Source organism: Lynx canadensis, chromosome F2 (assembly GCF_007474595.2).
Source record: "Lynx canadensis isolate LIC74 chromosome F2, mLynCan4.pri.v2, whole genome shotgun sequence".
In the NCBI taxonomy this organism is placed as follows: domain Eukaryota; kingdom Metazoa; phylum Chordata; class Mammalia; order Carnivora; family Felidae; genus Lynx; species Lynx canadensis.
The window spans coordinates 65,675,732-65,702,324 of record NC_044320.2 but is presented as its reverse complement, the minus strand read 5'-3'; the positions used below and the strand labels follow the sequence as shown (position 1 = coordinate 65,702,324).

At 36.3% G+C, this 26,593-nt stretch overlaps 1 protein-coding gene across 1 annotated transcript in view; it reads right to left on the bottom strand.

Moving 5' to 3' along the window:
• The window catches only part of ARFGEF1 (ADP ribosylation factor guanine nucleotide exchange factor 1), a 149,835-nt gene that overhangs the window by 79,091 nt on the left and 44,151 nt on the right, over positions 1-26,593 (bottom strand). Inside the window, exons 2-7 of the mRNA XM_030303807.2 lie at positions 18,604-18,634; positions 17,922-18,078; positions 16,649-16,795; positions 14,582-14,761; positions 6,653-6,929; positions 3,143-3,253 (exon numbers count right to left, since the gene is read on the bottom strand). Coding sequence (XP_030159667.1) covers positions 3,143-3,253; positions 6,653-6,929; positions 14,582-14,761; positions 16,649-16,795; positions 17,922-18,078; positions 18,604-18,634 — 903 coding nt within the window. The remainder of the gene's footprint in view (positions 1-3,142; positions 3,254-6,652; positions 6,930-14,581; positions 14,762-16,648; positions 16,796-17,921; positions 18,079-18,603; positions 18,635-26,593) is intronic.

Sequence of the window (26,593 nt, the reverse complement as noted above, 5' to 3'; positions counted from 1 at the left end):
CTCATGAGACATAATTCACCATCCCCTAACATGTATTACTAAACTTCTAAAGAATGCATGGGCACATAATGCTCTTTCTTCCCTGACTGTAAGTTTACAAGGGTTTTTGTTTTTAAATTCAGACTTCCCAGGAGCATGGCCTCTTGTTTAGTCTCTATACTTGCCCATTCAATGATTTTATGGCTTTAACTACTAATTTATAACAAAATGACTCCCATCTATAGCACCTGTCTTGATATCTTAGGCCAGATTTCTAGATTTCTATTATGTGTATCATAAAATTTCCACATGGATGGTGCACTAAAAAATTAGTAATTTTTTCTCCCAAGCCAACTTTTCCTCCAACATAATTTAATTCTACCAATTCCACAACCATCCACCTACCCATTTAGACTCAGAAACTGGGATACCACCAAAGCAGAGATGAGTTAACATAGCAGGCCCAAGACTGCCTATCCTTAGAAAGGCCTGCTTACAAGGTTGGTCCTTGGCTGGCACCTGGAACTACATTTTGGAAGGGTTTGCACTATTCCCAGAACTAGTTAAGAGTGGCTTACTGTGCCTAAACTGTACAAATAATGTGGTTTATGCTAAATACAGCTTTCCTTCTGGAAATCTGAAATTTGGGTACATGCAAGTAGAGGGTGCCAACAAAACTTTGGGCACTTAGTCTAATGAGCTACTCTGGTAGCCAACACCTACAATCTGATGTGGAGGAATTAAGCGCTTCCTGTGTGACTTGTACAGGGAGAGGGCTCTTGGAAGTATGCACCTGATTTCCTTCAGACATTGCCCCACATGTCTTTTCCCTCTGATGATTTTGTATCGTACTCTTACATGGTAAAAATTTTAGTGGTGAGTATAATTATATGATGAGTCCTATGAGTCCCTCTAGTAAATCACAAAACCTTGAGATATTCTTGGGGTCTTTGACATACCTTATAATTTCTTTTTCAGCAAGGTATTTAATCAGTTGCAAGGTCTTTTTTTTTAATGATTTTTTTTAAGTTTATTTATTTATATTGAGAGAGAGCCAGCAGGGGAGGGGAAGACAGAGAAAGAGAAAGAGAAAAAGAGAGAGAGAGAGAGAGAGAGAGAGAGAGAGAGAGAGAGAGAGATTGAATGAATGAACGAATGAATCCCAAGCAGGCTCTGCACTGTCAATGCAGAGTCTGACGCAGGGCTCAATCCCACGAACCATGAGATCATGACCTGAGCTGAGATCAACAGTTGGACAAGTAACCAAATTGAGTCACCCAGGCACCCCAGTTGCAAAGCCTACTTGATTCAACATTCGATACCTCACTTCTCATTCACATTTTCTTCATTTCCACTGTTTCTGTCCTGCTGAGGATTCCATTACTGCACTGGTCTCCTATTGTACTTTCTACTTCCGCACTTCCTTCTTCTAACAGAATAATTCTAATCATTCCATCTATTAGTTAAAAAATTCATAATGGTAACTCATTTTGTGATAGAATAAAGTCTAAAATCCTAAACTTTTAATTAGTAAGCTTAAGATTTCTTTAACCTTAGGGGTGCCTGGGTGGCTCAGTCAGTTAAGTGTCCAACTCTTGATTTCAGCTCAGGTCATGATCTCATGGTTCCAAGTTTGAGCCCCACACCCACTCAGGCTATGTGCGGACAGCACAGAGCCTACTTAAAGTTCTCCCTCTCCCTCTCTTCCCTGCCCCCCTTAAAAAAAAACAAAGAGGACCGCCTGGGTGGTTCAGTTGAGCATCTGACTTGAGCTCAGGTCATGAACTCATGGTGTTTATGAGTTCAAGCTCTGCATTGGGCTCTGCACTAACAGCTCAAAGCCTGGAGCCTGCCTCAGATTCTGTGTCTCCCTGTCTCTCTGCACCTCCCCTCCCCCCCAGCCCCTCCGCCCAGCTCACACTCTCTCTCAAAAATAAATAAACATTAAAAAAAAAAATCTCTTTAACCTTAGTTTCTATTGTATGACATCACATACTCTATATACTTCAGCCAAACTACCACCTGCCAATTCCCAAACCATCCTCTCCTCTAAATCTGAACTAACAGAGTTTCCAATACATCAAATACCATTCCCCAAACTTGTGTGAATCCATATAGTCTAAGTTCAAGTGTCATCACCTACATGAAGTCCTCCCGGATCATTTTAGAAATAATCACTTTTTACAAAATTTTAATAGGATGTTAGCTATTTCTTTCTAATGGCACTTATCACTTTATACCTTGTATTAGTCTTACATACATACATTCCAGAACCCCCTTCTTCCAGAGCATGGTCTATCTTGGATTAACTTTTGTATCCTCCTACAGTGTCACACAACTGTACGTACTTCCTTAGTATTTGCTGAATGAAAAGATGAAAAAACAAGAAGGCAATCAGATGAATGCCTGGTTCTAGTGTTTCATTAAAGGAGAAAAGATATTCTTAGAAAGAATGGTAATATAAAAGGGAGTTAGTATGGCTGAAACAGTATTATTCTCATTCAAGAGCCATACTGTACATACATTTAATCATATATGTAGAAGTATACGTAGCAAGGTTCTATGCTTAGTCCTGGGCAAGATACCATGAATTAAATAAGCTTCAGTGGATTAGTCTCAAATCTAATCCTATCTATAAATAATACTATTTATGGAAAATGGGAGATAAAATCCTAACAAACTGTAATAAAACATCTTTATAGTATTACAAAGATATATCCCTAAGATATGACCTGCCCCTGTATCAATTATACCTTGGTTGTGACAATAAAGGTATAAGAAAGCCTAATTTTTTTCAAAAAAAGACATGAAATACTCAAAACTGAATCAATTTAAATATTTTCGTTATCAAGTTTCATGCATTTAGGAGTATAAAGAATATATCTCTACCATCAAAACACAAAAACAAAGCAATGAAATGGCATCAACTTTTTTTCAATGGGGAGGGGGAGTAACGGATTATTATAAAAGACTGTAACTGAACCTAGAGAAAAAGAGAGAGTTAATTCTTCGACAATTAAAAACATTTAAATATTTTTTTCTATACACACACTCTAATTTCAGAAAGAGCTTATATATTTGCCCTTTTTGTTCCACATATAAATAGTCTCCATAGTTAGATGAAATATCAAAGAATAAACTAATTTTGAGTGAAACACACTACCTCCAACAACGATGTTCACCATTTCTTCTACAATGCTCTGTACAATGTCTTGTGGCTTTTCCTCACAGTCATGGTTTTCTCCATCATATAATATGTCATTTTTAGATAATGCTTTAAAAAATAAAAATCCAAGAAAACATTATTTGAATTTTTTGGAAACTTTTACCAAACATTTAAAATTAAAAACTTTGCTAAACAATTAAGAATAAAAGAAAATCCAATGGATAACATGAAACTAGAAGCAATTACAAGTTAAATATTCAGAATTCATAACTATACCAAATTTATAATATTTTATAAATTTAAGTCAATTTCAAAAATGATTCATTTGACAAACTATTAAATGATCATTCAACTTAAGCAAATTTTCTAGATTATTCCTTCAGAAGCTAAACATTTAAAGTATTTTGAATGAAAAATTTCTAACATGTCTGACATACTTATCAAGTAATATATTAAATGTAACTAAAGCCTGCATTGATCAATTCCGTTTATCAATAATGTGCCTTTGTATTTGTGAAGTCTCTGAAGACAAAGAGACAGGGCCATGTGGGCCTCCAACAGTGCATTCCAGCCCTTCCTTACTGTTTCTTCCCCAAACCAATCTATATACCCAATGTAAAACTAAATTTAATAAATAAAAAAGGATTCATTCTCCAATTTAACAATCAAACAGACATATATGCCCAAGAGAACTTCTGAACAGCTTAAGAGAAACTGATAAACCTTGACATTCCAGAGTTAGCTTGCAGATAAAAATAGGATTTCTACTGGTTGTTTTGAAGTGTTGCAAATACCTCAGGAAGGCTCAATTAACATTTTCGGATGCTTTGGGATCAAGGACCCTGTTCTGCCCTACTCCAAACAGCATCAGACTGCACATTAGCTGATAGTGCTGCTAACACCCTCATCCCAACTCACACTGCCCTCCAGAAACCTGTCCTCCCTATTGTTCACTGCTCCTAATCTACTGTTTGCTACACTCTACAGAATACTGAATGCCACAAGGGGAAATCTGATAAAGAAGCATACCAATCAGTACACTTATTTTATAAAAAATCTAAATACGGTAATAACATAAGATTCTTCGGTGGAGTAAAAACATATAAGATGTTTTGACAGATAATTTTTCTGCCACCCTTAAGCTTTGTATTTCTGTCCTCTAGCTGCCTAAAATTATCTAGAGTCTGAAAGTTAGCTTCACCAAAACTAAATATGCAGTCACTAATATGTGTACAAAATAGTGAATCATGAGTCAGTTCTCAAATTATCTGACAGAAATAGCGGTATTTATTACACATAGGAAATCATTAGCGAAGTTAACTATTATGTCCAAAGTCACATAACTAATAAGTGACAGAGATGTAATTCAAAGCAAACTCTAGAGCTCTCTTAATCAATGGTTCTCAGGCAGAATTTTCATTTTTATCAGCTGTTGGGAGAAAAACACCTACAGAGCCAAAATAATCATGACTCTACCACAGCAAATTATGTCTTATTTATAATTCTGTATCCTACAAGGTGACTTGCACACAGTAGATGCTTCCATTCCTTGAGTCTCAGCGTATGTTACTTTTTCTGTCACAAAATTTCTTAAATTTTTTAGCCAGCCAATTTCAACTCCTATCCACCAAGATTCAACCAAAACATCATTACTTTCTCTATAAAGGTATTGTTTAACTCTCCTCAGCAGAATTACCTTGTGCAGGTCACTTTCAGGATACTTATCACATTATACCTCATTTATATATGCCTGACCATCCAGGCAAACCATGGGCACCCTTAGAACAATGTCTTTATCTCTATCAGCTTTTTAACCTCAAGTGCCACATAGTGCCTAGGATACAGTATGCTAAATAAATATTTGCTGAATGCATGAAGAAATGAAGAAATAAAGTCCCAGCTTTATTAGAGATCAGTCCTTTGAATCAGCCTCTTACAAGCTCACAGTAAAAGTAGGTGAAATCTGGCAAGAGCTGGCTAGAAAAATGTAAATCATATAAGCAGCATAGATTTACTATTAGCTTGGGTACTGTGAATGCTTAGATTTATCAAAATTATCCCTTTTTAAAAAACGTTTGTTTGAGAGAGAGAGAGAGAGAGAGAGAGAGAGAGAGAGAGAAGCAGGGAGGGAGGGGGGAAGGAACGGGAAAAGAGAAAATCCCAAGGAGGCTCCATGCTGTCAGCCAAGAGCCCAATGTGGGGCTTGATCTCACAAACCGTGAGATCATGACCTGAGCCGAAATCCAGAGTTGTACGCTTAACTAAGTCACCCAGGCACCCCAAAGTTACCCCTTTTAAAATAAAGAGTAAAGCACTATTAAAAGCATTAAAAAGGCATCTAATCATGCCACTGCTGATGTTCATCCCACTATTACATTATAAAAAAGATGTGGTATAAAAAAATCAATGGCTGAAAATATATTACAGAAGTCCTTTCTCAAAGAAAAATACAGAATTCAGATGAACTGTAACTAAGACCTAATCATCCTACTTCCACGCAAACATAGTAAACAGGCAACAGAATTTCCATCATTTTTTGATGGAAGTTAATAAGAAACAAAGGGAACAACAAAACTCCCTAGCAGTTTTATAAACTAGCTAAAGCTGAAAATAATGTCTGGGAGGAAAAAAAAAATGACTTCATGTGATTATTTTTAGAGAAACAAATTAGTAAAATAAATAAACGTAATTTAATTTTTGTAATCTTGCAACCCTTTTCTTTTTTAAAAAATACTTATTTTAAGAGACCGAGAATGCACATGAGTTGGGGCGGGGGGCGGGGGGGGGGGGAGGCGGGTAGAAAGAGAGGAGAGAGAATTCCAAGCAGGCTCTGTGCTATCAGTGTGGAGCCTGACACAGGGCTAGAGCTCACAAATCAGGAGATCATGACCTGGGCCAAAATCAAGAGTTGGATGCTCAATTGACTGAGCCATCCAGGTGCCCCTTCTAACCTTTCTCTTACAAATAAATTTACTCAGAAAAATACTATCAGAGAACATCTCAATTTTAGGGCTTACTATATACATCAGGATATAAAAATATTTTTGTATGTTAGGTGGTTACTCTATTTTTATACTTAATTTCAGTACTTTTAGACAATAGTATTTTCTGAACCAGTAACACATTGATGCCCTAAAACTTGCAGTCACATTCCAGAAAATCTTATAAACAGATCTTTTGTTTGTTGTGAAACTGTTTTAAGAAAAGTGAAGTTCCTATATGACATGGTAACAAACATTCAAGACCCCCTTTAGTAACATGCATCTCCTCCAAAACAAGTCTGTAAATTGTACTGCTCATGAGATGCCAGTGAATGCATAGTATTAATAGATATCCTGTATTTTGAAGTCAATTAAATTCACTACCTAGGATGGAAAACATCCACAACTAACCACCATGTGTCTGCTATCCATTAAATCACATTACCCTTTCCACATTTCTTTCCCAAACATGCATGCCTACACTCTTCCCTTAACATGTCCCACAACCCCTTCTCAGAAAGATTACTTTCAGCTGCAGTTGCCTGATCAGCTTCAGTCTGTTCATTTTCTGCACTGGAAATATCAGATCCATTTTCGGGTTCTGTGTCATCCTGAAGGCTTTTATCCACATCATTTGCATGGGAATCAAGGTCCCCTTCATGTTCTTGGGTCATATGATCAACAGTTTGAGGTGGCAAATATCTAAGTTGAGGTGATTCAGGCTCATGATGGCTTACTGGAGACTGCAACAGATGATGATGCTGCCGATGCCTTTCTTTTTCCATTTGTTTGGCTTCCTGCAACTGGAAAGAAATAATTTCCCGTATTAGTAAAATAAGTTGTTTAAAATTTGGAAGGATAATGTTATGCTCAACTATAAATCCTTTATATAAAGGTGTCATTTTGTCTCTGGGATTAGAAATTGTAGTCCATCAGAAGCAAAGAACATAAAATATACTAAAAACACACAAGAACAAGTAACAGTGGTTACTTCTTAGAGGGACGGAAATTGGTACATAAAAACAGAGATGAAAGTCTTTCAGTACATATCTTCTCTTCACTATTTTTGGTGTTTGAATCATGTGACTGTATAACCTAAGCAAAATTTACAAAACTGAAATAAATTTTAATAGTCTCAGAATAATAATTGGATTAATGCAAACAGTGGATTTTCCTAAAATCAAAATTTCACTAAGGGAGGGAAAAAGTGGATGGGGAAATAAAACACACACTCATTTTACTTATACATACATAAACAAATGAAATCCAGATACACAAGAAAATAGTCAATGATAATGGTTACTTATGGGGGCGGGGGGGAGGGTTAGGAAATGACCAAATTAGAAACAAGGGTCAGAGGGAATTTTCAGTGTATACTCTTCTGTAACATGTTCTTATGTCACATTGTCAAATGTCATTTAAGTAAAAATAATAAAATTACATATAATAAATAAAATCACAATGAGTACTTAAATGTCTCTGTCCAGTCATCTTAATAAGGATGAAAAAATCATATCAACAAATGTTTATTTTAAGAGACCTGTCATTATTATATATAGAATACCACCTGTAAAACTGGCTTACTTGTAAGATGCTAAACCAGTAACAAACAGAATCACAGAGTTTCATTTTTTAGCACTTTATTGCTTTCAGATACAACTCTTTTGGTCCTCATAACCGAAGAATAAGAATGATTCTCACAGGATGCTTCGATGGCTGTCAGTTCAGCATCCAACTCTTGATTTTGGCTCAGGTCTTGATCTCAGAGTTCAGGAGTTCGAGCCCTCTCAGCTGGGCTCTGCACTGACAACATGCAGCCTGCTTGAGAGTCTCTCTCCCTCTCTCTCTGCTGCCCCTCCCCAGTTTGTGCACACTCTCTGTCTCTCTCTCTCTCAATAAATAAATAAATTTTATATATATATGAAAAAAGAATGATTCTCACAGAATTAATTTCCATAATGGTAAATACTCTGTCAAATAAGAACATTTCATATTTCTTAGTAATATTCCATTTTATGTGGAAACACCAGAACTAATTATATGAATGTATAAAATATATTTAAACTAAAAGATTTTAATGCCCAAAGTGCCAATGCCAAAATTCCTTATAATAAACATGTCTAAATCCATGTTTTACAGATAAAGAAAATGATGCACATGACTATTTCCACAGCTGGAATCAGAACAGAATTTTCAGACTGATACTTTAGCCCATTCATGAGAAAGTCAATTTCCAAAGTTCAGTGAAGAACCTATGACTTGCAATCCAATCCCACCCTCAGGCTAAGCTTCAACAGATAGGCAATGTGGTTTAGTGGAACAAGCACATGCTTTGGAATCACCTACAAGCATGGTGTCCAATTCTAGTTCTATTTATTCTAGCGTTTCTATAACTCTAGAAATACCCTTAAAAAAAAAAAAAGCAATGTTATTGCATGAAAATAAACCTTTAAACATTTTCTATACACTTCCCTAGTTTCTAGATGGGTTTCTCAACATCAGTACTATTGACATTTTAGGTGAGATAGTTTTTGTTGTGGAGGGGTACTGTGTGGTATACTGCAGGGTGTTTAGCAATGTCCCTATCCTGTACCTGCTATGTGCCAGTAACAGCCTCCCCGTCCCAGTCATGATAATCAAGAGCCTCAAGTGTGGCCTCAGGGGCAAAAAAACACTGTTCTATAGAAAGAAATTAGCATTTTCTCCTTTGAAAATATTTTAGACCTAAACATTTTATAGAAAGTCTTATATGAGTAGGGGAAAGGGAAAGGTTATTAATGGTATATGTAAGTGAATTAGACTTCTAGCTTACAATATTTTAGCAAATGTTCAAGTTAAATCAGTCTGCTCCCCACTTTTTTTTCTCTCTCCTGTCTTTTTTTTCTATAATTTTACATAGCACAGAACTAAATACCCTTCATGACATGAAACATATTCACAGCTTTTATCAAAATTCAGTTATATATTTATTTGTGTGATTCTCTGTTTAAGGTTCATCTTTCCCTTCTATGCCCCACAGTTTTTAAGACCTTTCAAGGTAGTAGTCAAGTTAGTTTTGCCCATCACTACAACTGAAACTGAGAACAGTGCTAGGAACTTAAGTAATATAATAAAAACTTGTTGCAATCCCTATCAAAATAACACCAGCATTCTTCACAGAGCTAGAACAAACAATCTTAAAATTTGTATGGAACCAGAGTAGACCCCGAATAGCCAAAGCAATCTTGAAAAAGAAAACCAAATGATATATACAATGGAATACTACTTGGCAATGAGAAAGAATGAGATCCTGCCATTTGCAGCAGGATGGATGGCACTGGAGGGTATTATGCTAAGTGAAATAAGTCAGTCAGAGAAAGACAGATATTATATGTTTTCACTCATATGTGGATCTTGAGAAACTTAACAGATGACCATGGGGGAAGGGAGGGGGAGAAATAGTTACAAACAGAGAGAGAGGGAGGCAAACCATAAGAGACCCTTAAATACAGAGAACAAACCGAGGGTTGATGGGGGGGTGGGGGTGACGGGAAAGTGGGTGATGGGCATTGAGGAGGGCACTTGTTGGGATGAGCACTGGGTGTTGTATGGAAGCCAATTTGACAATAAATTATATGAAGGAAGGAAGGAAGGAAGGAAGGAAGGAAGGAAGGAAGGAAGGAAGGAAGGGATAACCAAAGCTGGAGGCATCACAATCCCAGACTTCAAGATGTATTACAAGGCTGTAATCATCAAGACAGTATGGTACTGGCACAAAAACAGACACTCAGATCAACAGAACAGAACAGAGAACCCAAAAATGGACCCACAAACGTATGGCCAACTAATCTTTGACAAAGCAGGGAAGAATATCCAATGGAATAAAGACAGTCTCTTCAGCAAGTGGTGCTGGGAAAACTGGACAGCAACATGCAGAAGAATGAACCTGGACCACTTTCTTACACCATACACAAAAATAAACTCAAAATGAATTAAAGACCTAAACTTAAGACAGGAAGCCATCAAAATCCTAGAGGAGAAAACAGGCAAAAACCTCGCTGACCTAAGCTGCAGCAACTTCTTACTCAACACATCTCCAGAGGCAAGGGAAACCAAAGCAAAAATGAACTATTGGGACCTCATCAAGATAAAATCTTCTGCACTGCAAAGGAAACAATCAGCAAAACTAAAAGGCAACCGAAGGAATGGGAGAAGATATTTGCAAATGACATCAGATCAAGGGTTAGTATCCAAAATCTATAAAGAACTTACCAAACTCAATACCCAAAAAACAATCCAGTGAAGACATGGGCAAAAGACATGAATAGACACTTCTCCAAAGAAGACATCCAGATGGCCAACCGACACATGAAAAAATGCTCAACATCACTCATCATCCAGGAAATACAAACCAAAACCACAATGAGATACCACCTCACACCTGTCAGAATGGGTAACATTAACAACTCAGGCAACAACAGTTATTGGTGAGGATGCAGAGAAAGAGGATCTCTTTTGCACTGCTGGTGGGAAGGCAAACTGGTGCAGCCCCTCTGGAAAACAGTATGGAGGTTCCTAAAGAAATTAAAAATAGAAGTACCCTATGACCCAGCAACTGCACTACTAGGTATTTATCCAAGGGATACAGGTGTGCTGTTTCAAAGGGGCACAGCACACCAATTTTTATAGCAGCACTATCAACAATAGCCAAAGGATGGAAAGAGCCCAAATGTCCATTGACGGATGAATGGATAAAGATGTGGGGGGGGGGGGGGTGTGTGTATGCGCGCGTGCGCGCGCGCACACACACACACACACACACACACACACACACACACACAATGGAGTATTACTAGGCAATCAAAAAGAATGAAATCTTGCCATTTGCAACTATGTGGATGGAACTAGAGGATATTATGCTAGGTGAAATTAGAGAAAGACAAATATCATATGACTTCACTCATGGGAATTTAAGAAACACAACAGATGAACATAAGGAAAGGGAAGCAAAAATAATATAAAAACAGGGAGGGGACAAAACATAAGAGACTTAAATATAGAGAAGAAACAGAGGGTTGCTGGAGGGGTTGTGGGAGAGGAATGGGCTAAATGGGTAAGGGGCTTAAGGAATCCACTCCTGAAATCACTGTTGCATTATATGCTAACTAACATGGATGTAAATTAAAAAATAAATTATTAAAAAAAAAAACTTGTTGAACAAGTCAAACCAATAAAACTTTTCTCATGTTTCTACCATTAAAAAGTGATAAAAGATTATATGCATTCATTTCTTTAAAAAAAGCAGTACAACTACTATTTGTAGTTTCAAAATACTAGAAAGGATCCAATGTCAATATGTAGAAGAGTGAATGAATAGACTACAGCACATCTCAGAGTACCATACACCTACAAAAAAGATGATCTCTAAAAAGTAATATGGAATGATTTCCAGGGCATACTTCTAAGTGAAAAGAGCAAAGTACTAAGAGAGATGTATAGTATGTGTGGTAGCCAGCCTTTAAGATGGTCACCAATGATTTCTCCTTTTGATTTTCACTTCCTTGCAAAGTCCCCTCCCACAATGTACCAGGGATGGTCTGGGTACCCGCTTCTGATCATAAAGTAGACACTGTAGCTTCTGTTTTGTTGCTGTCTGATCATCTTCCCTGGAGATAGCCAGCTGCCATGCTGTGCGCATCCCTATGAGATCCACACAAAACTCAGGCCTTTCCAGACAACAGGCAGTAAAGAACTGAGACCTTTCACCAAAGCCAAATGAGTAAGACTGGAAGTGTCTTCTCTAGCCCAATGAAACCTTTAAATGACTGCAGCACCAGATCACACTGTGATCCATGCAGGGAACTACAACTTCATGTGGAACCCAAACCACACCCACCCAGCTAAGCCACTACTGTATTCTGGCCTTTCAGAAACTCTGAGAGATGAGCAGCTAAATGATAAGTTTTAAGCAGCTGAAGTTTGGGGTAATTTGTTATGCAGTGATACGTAACTACTATAGTATGCTACCTCTCATGTAAGAAAGAGGATATGTGAAATCATACATGTATCTGCTCATTTGTGTTACATAAATGCAGGACGGATAAACTAGAAACAAAAGAGATTAGCAACATCCAAGGGGCAGGAAGAAGGGGGAAGAAGAATGGAGTCAGAGGGATGAAGAAAGAGTAGTCCTCTGAGTATACCTTTTGTGTAGCTGTGTTAAATCATAGTCCTGTTTAACATACTCAAGAAATAAGCAATTAAAACTAACCAAGAAAAGGAAAAACAAGCAATAATAAATTAATTTAATCGTATAAAGGAATTAACATTATGGCATGAAGAGTGTGGAGAAAAAAAAGAACCTAAGTAACTTCAGAAAACAATAGTTTGAATGAATCTTATAAGGCTAAAAGAATTGGGGCGCCTGGGTGGCTCAGTTGGTTAAGCGGCTGACTTCAGCTCAGGTCATGATTTCGCGGTCTGTGAGTTCGAGCTCCGCGTCGGGCTCTGTGCTGACAGCTCAGAGCCTGGAGCCTATTTCAGATTCTGTGTCTCCCTCTCTCTGACCCTCCCCCATTCATGCTCTGTCTCTGTCTCAAAAATAAATAAACGTTAAAAAAAAATTAAAAAAAAAAAAGAAGAATAAATGCTGTAATCTACTTAGTAAGTTTGCTTCTCACAGTGGTATGGGTTAACTATTCTAAAACTATTTTATGTGGATAATAGGACTCAACAAATACTGTATCATAGAAAATAAAAGCCATACTTTTCATTGTTTAGAGACAGGAAGTTACAAATAAGTAAAGGGAAAAGGCTGAAATGAACCCTGTCATGCTGGACTGAAAGATGTATCAGTATAAAAATATACAGACATATAGGTGTGGGGTTAGGTGAAAGAGGGACTATACAGATACATCTTTCCTAGCTCTATCTGCTGAGAGGGCCTAGAAGCAATAACATCTCAGTAGCAATGAATACACCTAGCACTCAGATTTTGTTTTCTAATTACCATTCTCCAATTGAAGGAGCCAAAACTCCCTGTTGAAGTGGTTGGTTCTAGGGCTGAAGGAGAAAAAATTCAAAATGAGCCTGGAACATTTTGAGATTACAGGAAGTAAGGAGGTACTCAAAAAAGGATGGGAGCTTGTCAAAAGTACACAAGGCCAAAGCTGGAATAATCTGGGCAACAAAATAAATAATAGCACTGAATTATAACCAACAGAATAAATATCTATGAGTAAAGACCGATATAAATAAAAAATTGAAAAATATATAGGAAAGAAGAATTCTTTTAATAGATACAGAAGAATAACTCTTGTTTATAGAGAAGAAGAGATCAACAGAAAATCACCATTAGGGAAACACCACAGTAATAAATGTTGCCAACAAGATCCACTGAAGGATAGTTAAAATGGGGATGGGGAAGTATAAGAAGGAAACAGGATATTTACACAGTTTTAAGGTAACTCCAAGATCTTTACAGTGGAGGAACCTGGAAGATACCACCTTAACCAAGTAATCAAAGTTAACATTACCAGTAACAGGACATGTCAACATCATGAACTCCGGATACAATGCACTGAAAAGGACACAACAATGCTTCAGAGGTATTCTAGCAAAAACTAGACAACCTCAGTCTAATCATGAGAAAACATCAGACAAAGCACACTGAGGTACCTTAAAAAAAAATGGTTTAAGTATCCCTCAAAAGCATCAAGATGATCAAAGATAAGATTGAGAAATTACAACAAACTAAGACATAACTAAATTCATACTAAGTACATTGTCAGATCCTGGACTGGAACTTGAAACAAAAAAAAGGGTATCTGTAGGAAAACTGGTGAAATTCAAGTAGGCTCTGTAGTTTATTTAACAGTAATGTACAAGTATTATAATATGGTTATATAAGACACTGGCATTAAAGAAAGACGGGTAAGGGGATCTCTCTGTAATATCTAAAGTTTAAAATCAGTTTTAAAAAAAGTTAGAAGTTGATATGTAATTATGTAGACCTAAACAATTAAAAATACATAAAATGATTCTTTAGCTGATCTCTTAGCCCCCCAAAATTTATTTCATCAATGTAGATACACATTTTACTTTGAAAGGACTCAATGACTAAACACTTTACAGCAGAATAGATCAAATCAGGTAGCATTATAGCTACATTACACTCATCTACTAAACTTGAGTACAATAAAAGTATCATCAATCTATTAACACTTCCATGAGGATGACAATAAATATCTTTCAAATTCTACTTGTCAACCACTAAAAATATATTTTTCCAAAGTTAAACAAGTCAGTTAACCTCAAAACAAAGCAAAATAATACCACAAATCTTCACTAAAGTACAACTGTAAATGAAAAACATTCTTCTCTACAAGTACCAAAGATTTCACTATAATTTCTCTAAATTCTTTTCTATATTTGGTACCTGTGGTGTTCTTTACAATCTCTGTTTTTTAATACTTACTGCTTGGTTTTCCATGCGTGCAAAGATAACATTTAGCATCTGAGTAAGAGTAGCTTTGGCTGTCGTCTGATTGATGAGATTTTTGCTTGCTAGATAGATATTGTAACATGTTCTCACAGCTTGCAGGACAGTTCCTTCATGAATTTCTATGTGTTGCGATGTTACTGCCGTAAGTAAAGCCTTTACAAAGAAAGACACAGTTAAAGCAATTTTCTGCATCCTGCATTTCAGCACAAAAATATGAGTATTTTTATATTAGAATTAAAACTTTTAGATACCATTACCACTTTCAAGTACACATGAACAGAATTTTCAGTATACACCCAACCGAATTTCTAACCTTGAATATGTATTATCAACTGGCAGTAATTTCCAAATAATCCTCCCAAACCCAGAACACAAGAAAACTATACAATTAAATTGTTTCAACACTCAAGTTTCATTTTTATAAAACTATTAGTCTATTAAAATGCACAGCACTAATTGTCCAGCAGAACACAGATATGTTTCCTAAGACATATGCTTCATATGACATATCTGTTGAATAAGGCTGTCAACTTTGGAGGGTACCCACTGTCTTATTCACTTCTAAATTTTTCTGAGATGGTTCTCACAGATCAGACTAAGTAAATGTACTGCTGTTGTTGGTGAAGATGTTTACACACAGAATAAAGCATTCAAGTATCAGATTAAATTAGAATAAAGCATTTAAAATAATTCTAAGTGAATTTCCCAATAAACTTTGTATGAATGTTCACAGATTAGGGTACATGCAATTTCTCAAGAGCAAGGGCTCTTTTGTCCTTTATGCTGTACAATACTACACAAAGTCAGCACTGAGTTTATTTTAAATAAACCATGATTGATATTAAATTTCAAATGACAGGGGGCGCCTGAGTGGCTCAGTCAGTTGAGCATCCAACTTCGGCTCAGGTCATGATCTCATGGCTCGTGAGTTCGAGCCCCGTGTCAGGCTCTGTGCTGATGACTCAGAGCCTGGAGCCTGCTTCGGATTCTGTGTCTCCCTCTCTCTCTGCCCCTAACCCACTCACATTCTGTCTCTATCTCTCTCAAAATAAATAAACATTAAAAAAATTAAATAAATAAATAAATAAATTGCAAATGACAGGCCAACTGATTGGACGGCATTTTTAGAATAACTTGCGAAGTGACTACAGCTATGAAACTGAAAGGCTCAGAGGGGCTTTATCTACACATGAAAAACAGTTTATGCATGTAAATGATTTCAAAAGTACTAAAAGTACAAGAAAATTTTACTGATGCTTAACATATCACCATGACCATTAGCAGTCATATTAAGACTTCAATATTTATAACAGACTAAAAACACAACTGAGTGACTTTTCTTTAAAGGAGTTTGATCACCCAGGTGTATTACAGCACAAACCCAGAAGAAAGTTTGGCTGAGCATGTTCAGCAAATGAATAGGTGCAAGGGAATCAGTAAGGCTGATGCACAAATAGTTCACATGGTGAAGCATGGGTCTAGAGGGCAGACTACAAGAGATCCAGAAGTAGACAAGAAACTTAGAGGGGTCACAGGACCATCATATGAACCCTAAAGCTCAAAAGATGGAATATGTAGGGCAAACATTCCAGAAACCAAAATACTCTGGAAGACTCTGGGAGCCACAGCCTAAATTGGGACCTTCAAAATAACAGACCTAGAAATATAGTTCACTAGTGAACTCTTGGCATTCAACAAAATCCACTCATATGGGGTCTAAAAAGCAACTAAATGACCTCTATTAGCGATGGAAAGCACATAAAATGACCTTTCCAAATATATCCAAGATAAATGGCTTCTGATTTAAAAAATATATAGAGGGATGCCTCGGTGACTGAGTCAGCTAAGCATCTGACTCTTGATTTCGGCTCAGGTCATGATTTCATGGTTTGTGGAATTGAGCCCCTGCTTGGGATTTTTTCCCTCTCTCTCTCTCTGTCCCTCCCCTGCTGGCATAGGCTCTCTCTCTCAAACTAAATAAACTTTAAAATGTATACACACACACACAATGAATGACAAATTCACTATATAATCAATTACCTTTATTATTTGCAGCTGAACTCCTTCATCTGTTTGAGGACCTTGGAAGCAGCCACAAATGGTTTCAATAATTCTATCAATTAATTTTTTGCCTGGTGTTGTACTATCTGGAGCATTGCCAGTCAAGTGCCCATAAGCAATAAGTTTCTAAGATGCAGAAAGAAAATAAAGATCCTAATTAAGCTAATATATATACTAATTGAATATACTTTAAAATGATAATATGTAATTGAATATGTTAAATTTTTTACATAAAAACATTAAAGTATAATCAAATCCAAGGCTATACCAACTTTTCCTGAAGAAAGGTGTATTAGCTATAAACATGTAAAATTATTTACATTCATAATAACCACAGAAACATACTAAGCAGAATAAAACCATCAGGCCCTATTTTGAGAAAGCCACACTTTAGATCTGGTCTGATGAATCAGAATAGCTTACTGCTTTCTTTCTAACCATTATTGATACTGCTTTTGTGAAAGCTATCAACATATTTAAATGATTCAATCTCTTTCTGCATCAGATCTGTGAACATACAGAAAACCCAATTTCCATGCACTGGCTGTAACAAATCATGGATTTGTTCAATCATCATCCATTATAGCCCTGGAAAGCCTTAGATATCAATGAACTTCATCTAAATCCCGAACTAATCATATAAATATGGTTTTTTCCTAGCCACTGAATTATTGGTTCAATACATATAATTCCCCAAACAGTGAAAAGACCTGAAGAGAGAAAGACCCCTCTATCTGGAAATTTTACAAATATCTTAAGAGAATCCTGTGTGTGTGCACACACACGTTTGTTTTAAGTAAAACAGGATGAAAGAGTTAAGGAATTTTTCTGACATACGTGAAAATCAGAGCTGAAGTCCAGCAGTGAATAATTAAACTGTCAATATTAACCTATTGCTTTATATAAAACAGCAGGCATTCAGTAAAATCATTGCAAATAATGATGTATGTAAAGTCAGCAGCAGGTTAAAAGTACTATGGTTCCTGCATTTCACTGATGGAAAATAAGACCAAATAAACACTAAGTAAAGATTATTTGTCTCACTAAGCCAACTAATGATTTTTGTTACCCTTAAGCTAGAAACACCTTTTTGAAACTATTATTCTGTCTCTCTTGTATATTAGCAACCATCTGGCTTCTTACCACAAAAAGAATACTCAAGGCTTTCATGGAAAATGTCTGAATCACCAATTATGGTAATGTTTAGAAACACATTCAAATTAAATAGTTTTTAGATAATGCCATTTTATACCTGTAAACAATCAAGAGATGTACTAACTATACGGGGACATTTGGACTGGCACGCCAATTCAAAGGGTAAGAAGTACTTGTCTGCTTCGATAAAATTTGTCTTTGATTTCACTGGTGGAAGGGTGCTTGATCCACCTTTTGCTTCTCCATGAGGAGGACTAAAGGAAAAAGAAGAGTATGATTAGAATATTACATTGATTGTACTGATGATAAACTCATATGAAAACACAAAATTTCAGTTTGAAAGGAATTTTGCTAAACAATCTTCCATCTTCCCGTATTTCATGAGGGTAACCAAAGCCCAGGGAAATGAAATGATTTGCTACAGGTAAAAAGCTAATGGCCAGAGCTGTAACTAAATGCAAGAAAATCAAAGAAATTAAAATAGCTATTTAGTCACTGAAAAAGTATTTAAATTATAAAATAATCATTTGGCAATCTTTCTAAATATGAATCAAGGTCTTTACACAAAGACTTTAAAGTGTATCTTATGGTATTTCAGGAATACCCTCCTATATTTATGAGATCTTTCTGCTTATATTTCTTAAAAACTTTTTATTATTAATTTTATCATAAAGATCACATACAGAAAATCTGCCACATATAGATGACTGTATTACTATTTTAACCAAGACTGATAAGTTTGCAAATTATTTTTACTAAAGAAAAGAAACCCCACAAACCTCTGTTTTTCAGTTTCCGCTTTTATTTCCTCTGGGGGGAAAAAAAAGAGGCACATGTTAGAAAACTTGACAACAGAAAGATCATTAAGTAATTTCATTATAAACTTTGTAAACTAATTCATAACTCCTATAACAAGTTGGGAAGAATGCAAATTCAAAAGAAAATTCAGTAGCTAAAATTCTCTTGCTGTTTAATGTATTAATTTATAAAATATAATTTTATCAAACTATACAAAGAATATATATTAATAACCATAAGGATAGGTACAACTACAGGTTACTAATTCCCAAAGCGTTTGTTTTCTCAAAGTAGTTCTTTTTTTTTTGTTGATTTTTTGTCAAGTAGCTACATTAACCAGAAGGATTAATATTAAGAATAGAGTATTAAGTATATTGTATTCAAGTTATAAAATTAAGGCATATGTTCAGTGAGAGGAAAAAACTGAACACATCACTCCTAAAATTATCTCAAGATTATTGCACTAGGACTATAACCTCTTGACCATGGACATATGTGTTGATATTTAACCAATTTTTCTACTATGACTACACAAGGCACTGTAAAAATACACATGCTCAATTCAAAGGGAAATTTTCCCTTTTGTTGTTTATAGCATAAGAAATGAGGTAAATTAGATAAAGCCTCCCTATACTAAAAGACCCTTAAATTTAACTGATAGGCTGGGGAGTCCAGTTAATTGTTTAAACCTGTTTAAAATTTGGAAGGAAAATCAAACATAACATTTATAATTACTATTATTATAACCAACAGTTGTTGACAACTAACTATGTGCCAAGCACTATTACATTTTAAATGTACTAACATAAGCCTCACAGAAATCTTCATTTTAAAGATGAGGAAAATGATGGAGCACGTGGGTGGCTCAGTTGGTTAAGCGTCCAGCTTCAGCTCAGGTCATGATCTCAGTCTGTGAGCTAGAGCCCCCCATCAGGCTCTGTGCTAAAACAGCTCAAAGCTTGGAGCCTGCTTCGGATTCTGTGCCTCCCTCTCTCTCCACCCCCTCCTCCAATTGCACTATGTCCCTCTCTCTCTGTCTCAAACACACTTAAAAAAATGTAAAAATTAGGAAAATGAAGCACAAAGAGGTCAAATAATTTGCTCAAGGGCTGCATGGCTTGGGTGTATGGCTAATCAGGTTTCACAACTAGATAATCTAACTTCAGATCCTGGTTTCTTAACCACTCTATTACATATGTGTACCTATGAATATTGACCAAATGTGTTAAAATTGGTATTATAAACTACTAGCCTGTAACTTAATCATTATTAAGTTATCCAGAGACTATATTAAGCCCTTTCTAAAGTGATTTTGTCAAATCACTTTATCATAGATACATAAAGTTGTATCTATCATTACCTACTCTGTGCTGAGCATCTGATGTTTGGTATTTCAGTTTAGTTCTCTGTGGGCTAAAGCTCTTTTCATTTTACCAGTGGTAGAAGTGGAAGGGAGACGATACAAAAATATTACCTGTAGGTATTTAAAATACTACTTAATAAAAGTTCACAATGTCTGCTACTTAAGACTTGTACATGGCTATTAAAATTGTATAGTTCACGGGGGCGCCTGGGTGGCTCAGTCGGTTAAGTGTCCAACTTTGGCTCAGGTCATGATCTCGCGATTCACGGGTTTGAGCCGCAAATCGGGCAGAGCCTGCTTCAGATTCTGTTTCCCTCTCTCTGCCCCTCCCCCATTTGCGTTCGGTCTCTCAAAAATGAATAGATATTAAAAATAATTTTTTAATTGTACAGTTCACCAATACATGTAATTAAAAATAATTTAAATAACCTTAAAAATATGATACAGATGAAAGGAAAATTAAGTGCCCCAAATTTTCATTAAGATTTTTAACCATATTGTTTATTTTTAAATATCATCATTATTTAAGAATCTGAGGTATTGCTAAAATCCAAGTAAGGCAGAAAAACAATGTAAGGGAAGTGAAGGGATAAGGTAGCAGTTTTTGTAGAAGGTGAATTTCCATTTATAAAATAAGTAGGAAATATGGTATTCTGGTTAATAATACATTAGTTAAGAATATTAGAAGTAGTACATTTTAAAGAGCACTATGGTTCGACACCATGTTACTAAACAGCCGTGTGACCTTAGGAAACAACCCTTACTTCACAACTAGATGATTACAAAAGTCCCTTATATTCTAAAATATCAGTCAACAACTATCGCTCACATGCCAAAGCCATCTAGCACCCATTTTCCCAAGTTTAAGGACAGTTTTTACAGCTGAATATTTGCAGTCAAAATGATGACAGGGAACACTAACTTTGAAACCCAGTGAAGAGTAATGTTACTCCACCTGTAAGAATTCTCATTAGGCCAGGATTACAAAATGTATACTCAATTATGGTTATTTTGAATCTTATCAATAAAAAATTTGTGTAAGTCTGTTTTCTCTTGGTGTGTAAGTACTTATATAATATCCTTGATTTTTCTTCTTGGCCTGCAAAGCCCTTTATAGAAAAGGTTTGCTGACCTTTGCTCTAAAACATTATGGTTCAAAAGATCTTATAAGACTCTATGAACCATTTTATTCTATGACTCCATTATTTTTAAATGCCCACATTTAAAGTCTAATGAAACATATCCAACACAAGCTATACTAAACGTAACGTTTCTCTAATTCAGATAGTACTATATGTTTTTTAATCTCCATATCGTTAAGTCATACAAGGCAAGTACTGTTCAAAATGCTTTAAATTGTATTTTTGTAAAAAAACTTAACTTTCAATATTTCTAATATTTTAAATTACCTTGTACTAAATAGGAGTTATACATTTTCCTTTCCCTATACTTATAACCCACAGTAAAAAAAAAAAAAGTTTTAAAGACTGATGAAATCGTTAAAGGTCACAAAACAATTATTACAATTTCCCCCCACTGATTTTTTTAATGTTTATTTATATTTGAGGGAGGGAGGGAGGGAGGGAGAGATACAGAGCACAAGTGAGGAGGGGCAGAAGAGAGAGGAAGACATAGAATCTGAAGCAGGCTCTAGGCTCTGAGCTGTTAGCACAGAGTCCGATGCTGAGCTCGAACCCATGAACCATGAGATCATAACCTGAGCCAAAGTTGGACACTTAACCGACTGAGCCACCCAGGCACCCCTTTCCCCACTGATTATTACCATAGCTTACATGTTTTCAGCTTGCATGGTTATCTTTCTGGTCCCACAAAATGCTTATATTTTTATAGTCCCACCAACACACCCTGTATTCATTTTAATGTTTCCTTTCAAAGCTATTTGAGGTCACTTAAACTGGAAGACATTATCACTAAAAAGTAACCAAGATTACAAGGACAAGGGGCAATAGGGGGGAGGTAGAAAGTAAGTATCAAAATACTGAAAGTAACAATGTGATACAGCCACAGTATTTTAAAATAAGTTGAAATTTTTAAAGAAATGCAATATTACTTTGTATTTGTGTAGCAATATACAGTTTAAAACATTTTCCCACACATTACCTAATTTTATCCTCAAAGGACAACTCCTATCTTATGGAGGAGAAAACTATGGATCAGAAGAGTTACATAATAACATTAAGGTCAGACAGCTGATAAGTAGTGATCCAGAAACTAGTCTCACTGGTCTTAGTGTATTACACTCTACACATTGTGCTATCTTTACTCAACCTTCTACTAACTGATTAAACTGAAATGAAAAATTCATTTTACAACTACCAGCATAAACTTATTATAAAGCAGTGATTCTCAAAATACGGTCCCAGGACCAGAGCAGTACCACCACCCAGCCCCACAAAGACTTACTGAATCGGCAACTCTGTGTGTAGAGTCCTACAATCTGTGTTTTAACAAGGCTTCAAGAGGATTCTGATATACAAACAAGTTTAAAAATCACTGCTATAAAGCAGTTAAAACAAACGAGTGGAAGACAGATGGGTTTCATCCACCATGGCCACATCCATTTACTATATTTGTAAGACAAGTACACTTGAGTGTATGCTAAAAAGGAATGACTTTTTAGTTTTCTTATAACGAATGCCCAGTAATACAATTTTTCAGGAAACTGCCTATTTTAATAAATTAGGGCTTGGAAACAGTTTGCTTCAGGTTGGCCTTCAACAGAAGAATCAAGAAGTAAGCTAATTAATTCTCAATTATTAAAGGAAGAAAATACACCCAGAAGAAAAAAATTATTAAAACATGAAATTAAGAAGTATTAGCATACTAATTAAGAAGTATTACAAATTAAGAAGTATTAGCAAACTAAAAACCACACAGTGTTTAATGCCAGAATTATTACAAGGATGACCACAAAGAGCACAGTATTTTTAAAAATGCTTTGGAAACACTAGATGGTGCAAATAGACAATACTAGATGTGGTAATAAAAATCATAACTTCTGAGCTAAAATAATATAAAAATCAGATGATGAATTTGTTTAGTCATATGTAGGTTTTTAAACTATGTAGTCCTAGCCCTTTAAAAAAAAAAAACTATTACCAAAATTCTTTTAAGAATTATTTTCTCTCTGGCCATTAACTCTCCATATCCCTTCAAAATTAGTTTTATAAAAAGTTGTAAACCACAGAAACATAACCACTTCCTTATATATAGAAAGAAAGATTAATTTTTGGAGGAAATGGATCATTGTGAATTAGCATAAAAAGTACAGATTCAAAGTACTTTGAAAGAAATACAAGTTTTACTCCTTCCAGGTACATTAAATAACTAGAACCAAGTGAAGAGTTGATAAGGCACAAGACTTACTTACTGAACAGAAAAGAATGATTTATTAAAAGATAACTGATTATATACAAGTTATATGCCTGATTTCCTAAGTATATAAAATATTCCCTCTTAAAATATTACGTTTGTTATCAACATGCTTAGCAGCTTTCTTGTTGTCCATCAAAAGTACAATATAAACTTCAAAATAACAATATAATTCAACATTCTCTTAGCTACATTCTATGAGTGATTTGTATCTACCTCTCATGACATCATTTTGCCTTTAGTTTGCAGAACAGTATTTACTCAATGAAAACTACATTGGTAATATAAGGAAATACCTGATAAGTGAAATGGATAGTTTTTAGTAAACACATTAGAACTTATACATCCAAAGTGTTGTCTCCTTCAAAGCAGTAACTGCGGGAGCTAGGCATCAATTATCATAATGGTGCTGGTGTTCAACAATACTTGTGGAATTCACTATCTGCAGTTCTTTGCTGTCTGCTTCCTTCTTCTAAACGAGTAACTTCATAGAAGGAAAATCTCTAGAAAGGGAACCAGATTCTAACCACCAATTAATTAATCACAAATGGCTTGGAGCCAAGTATGAAGAATGTTCTGTGACCACAAAACAAAAGTCCCTAACTTTAGGGCTTCTTCATACCATCCCAAACTGTGTGTGTGCAAGCACTATGTGCTCTACAAAAAGAGCACATAACTATCAATAGTCTCAAGAAGCTTGTAACCCAAACTATAAAGATATAGGATCGATTAAGAACAGTGATCTGATCAACTATGACAACAGATATGTGAAAAGAATTTTAAACAACAACATTGAGAAGATAGACGAACTAAGATGGCAGAGAAATAATGGGACCCTGGGCTTTCCTCATCCCTCAAATACAGCTGTACTGAGGTCAGATTACTTGTAACACCCAGGAAATTGGCCTGCAGAATGGCAGAAGGATCTCCACAGGTGGAGGGAGACAGCTCGGCAAGGGAGAAGTATGTGGATGTGAAATGGGGGAGAGAAAAATAGCTACACAGGGGAGGGGAGGGAATCCTTTCAGTGGAGAGAAAAAAGGCAGAGAAAGAGAGGAGTCGAGTTAGCAACAAGAGGAAAACCTCTCTGGAACACGGACTGGGAGTGAGAAGCACTGAGTGTCCCAATTCTTTTTTGCAAACAGCACTTGGAGCTCCAACTTGAGGTTTTGGAAGTGTATGACTTTCTCTGGAGTGGAGTTGTGGCCTGTGCTCCTGGGGAGAAGGAAACTGGCCCAGGAGTGCATTGCATGGTATAGCAATCTCTAGGGCATGGTGGGGGAAGAACAGTCCCCTTCCTGGAGTACTTCTGAAAGAGGGTTTATTGCCTCCCCAAGAATAAAAGACGCTGCAGGTGGAGCCAAAGGCCTTTCATCATCAGGGTAGAGAGGCTCTACTCCAGAGTAAGGGAGTGGAGCCGCACCATGGTGGGTCCATTAAGACTTTGGATTTTGAATCCCAGCAGCAGGCCAAAGAAAAAAATGCAAGTGAAAATTGGCACAGGGTGAGCTGACTTCCCTTGCTATTCTGTGAGGGCTGCGTGAACAGCAGGGGTTGAGATCCCTGGTCTGGGGAGATGAGTTTGGGGTAGCACAATTTTTCCCCCCAACACCAACAGGATGAGACTTCAGAGAGCAACAGAGCGATGCCCAGTGGAAGTGGGACCCACCTGCACCAAACCCTGCCTCTCCATACCTGACTACTGCTTATTTAGTGGGCCAAGACAGACTCTGAACCAAGGCAGCTAGCCCTTCCTCCAGACCAGCACAGTTACCACCCCACCCAGGCACCAAAAGACAACTCTTTTTTTCCCCTCCTCCTTTTCTTCTTTTGGAATCAGGCTCATAGTTCCTTATTTGTTCTTCTAAATGTCCTTTTCCTCCTTTTTTTTTCTTGGGTGGGGGGGAGAGGTCACGCTTTTTTATTCTTCTCTTTTTCCTTCTCTTTTTCTTTTTTTCCTATTTTTTTCCTCTTTTTCTTTGAAAATCAGACTTATAGTTTTTTGATTCTCTGTTTGGTTTTTTTGGTTCCCTTTCCTTTTCTTGTTTTTTTTGGGGAAAGGGGGAGATCAGGCTCCCTTTTTTTTCCAGGGTTACTTCAACAAACAAAGCACACCTAGTTAAAGGTCCAAATACTCTACCACTGCAAACAAGGAGGAGGTATGTAGAGGACTGACCAGTGGCAAAGAGCAGCCAAAATGCAAAGGCAGAGTGCACACAGTATACACTAGAAACACTTCCTGGAGTGCCAGTCCCTAGACAGTATACGACCTCTTTTTAATATAGTAGTATCCTCAAGTGCAGGAAACATAACAAGCTTTTAAAACACTCTTTTGAGAGGGGTGCCTGGGTGGCTCAGTTGGTTATCCAACTTCGGCTCAGGTCATGATCTCACAGTTTATGAGTTTGAGCCCTGCATCATGCTCTGTGCTGACAGATCGGAGCCTGGAGCTTGTTTTGGATTCTGTGTCTCCAGCTCTTTCTGCCCCTTCCCTGCTCATGCTCTGTCTCTTAAAATAAATAAACATTAAGAAATTAAAAAAAAAAAAAAACACTCAGAAGACAGAAACTTAGCCAAAATGACAAGACAGAGAAATTCTCCCCAAAAGAAAGGTCAAGAAGAAATCACTTGCTCAAAACAGATACAAACAATATCTGAACAAGAATTTAGAACAACAGTCATAAGTCTACTAGCTGGGCTTGAAAAAAGCATAGAAGACCCCAGAGAAACCCTTGCTACAGAGATCAAAGACTGAAGAACTAGTCAGGGTGAATTAAAAAATGCTATAGCTGAGATGCAAAGTAAACTAGATACAGTGACAGCAAGGACTAAAGAAGCAGAGGAGAGAACAGGTGACATAAAAGATAAAATTACAGAAGATAATGAAGCTGAAAAAAAGAGGAGAAAGGAACTTACAAGATCATGAGGGGAGACAGAGAACTAAGGGATTTCATGAAATGAAACAATATCCATATCATAGGAGTCCCAGAAGGAAAAAAGCAAGAAAAAGGGGAAGAAGGTTTATTAGAACAAATTATATCGGAGAAATTCCCTAATGTGGGGAAGGAAACAGGAATCCAAGTCCAAGAGGCACAAAGAACTCCCTTCAAAATCAACAAAAACAGGCTAAAACAACAACATAGCATAGTGAAACCTGCAAAATACAAGGGTAAAGAGAGAATTCTGAAAGCAGCTAGGGACAAAAGTTTCTTAAG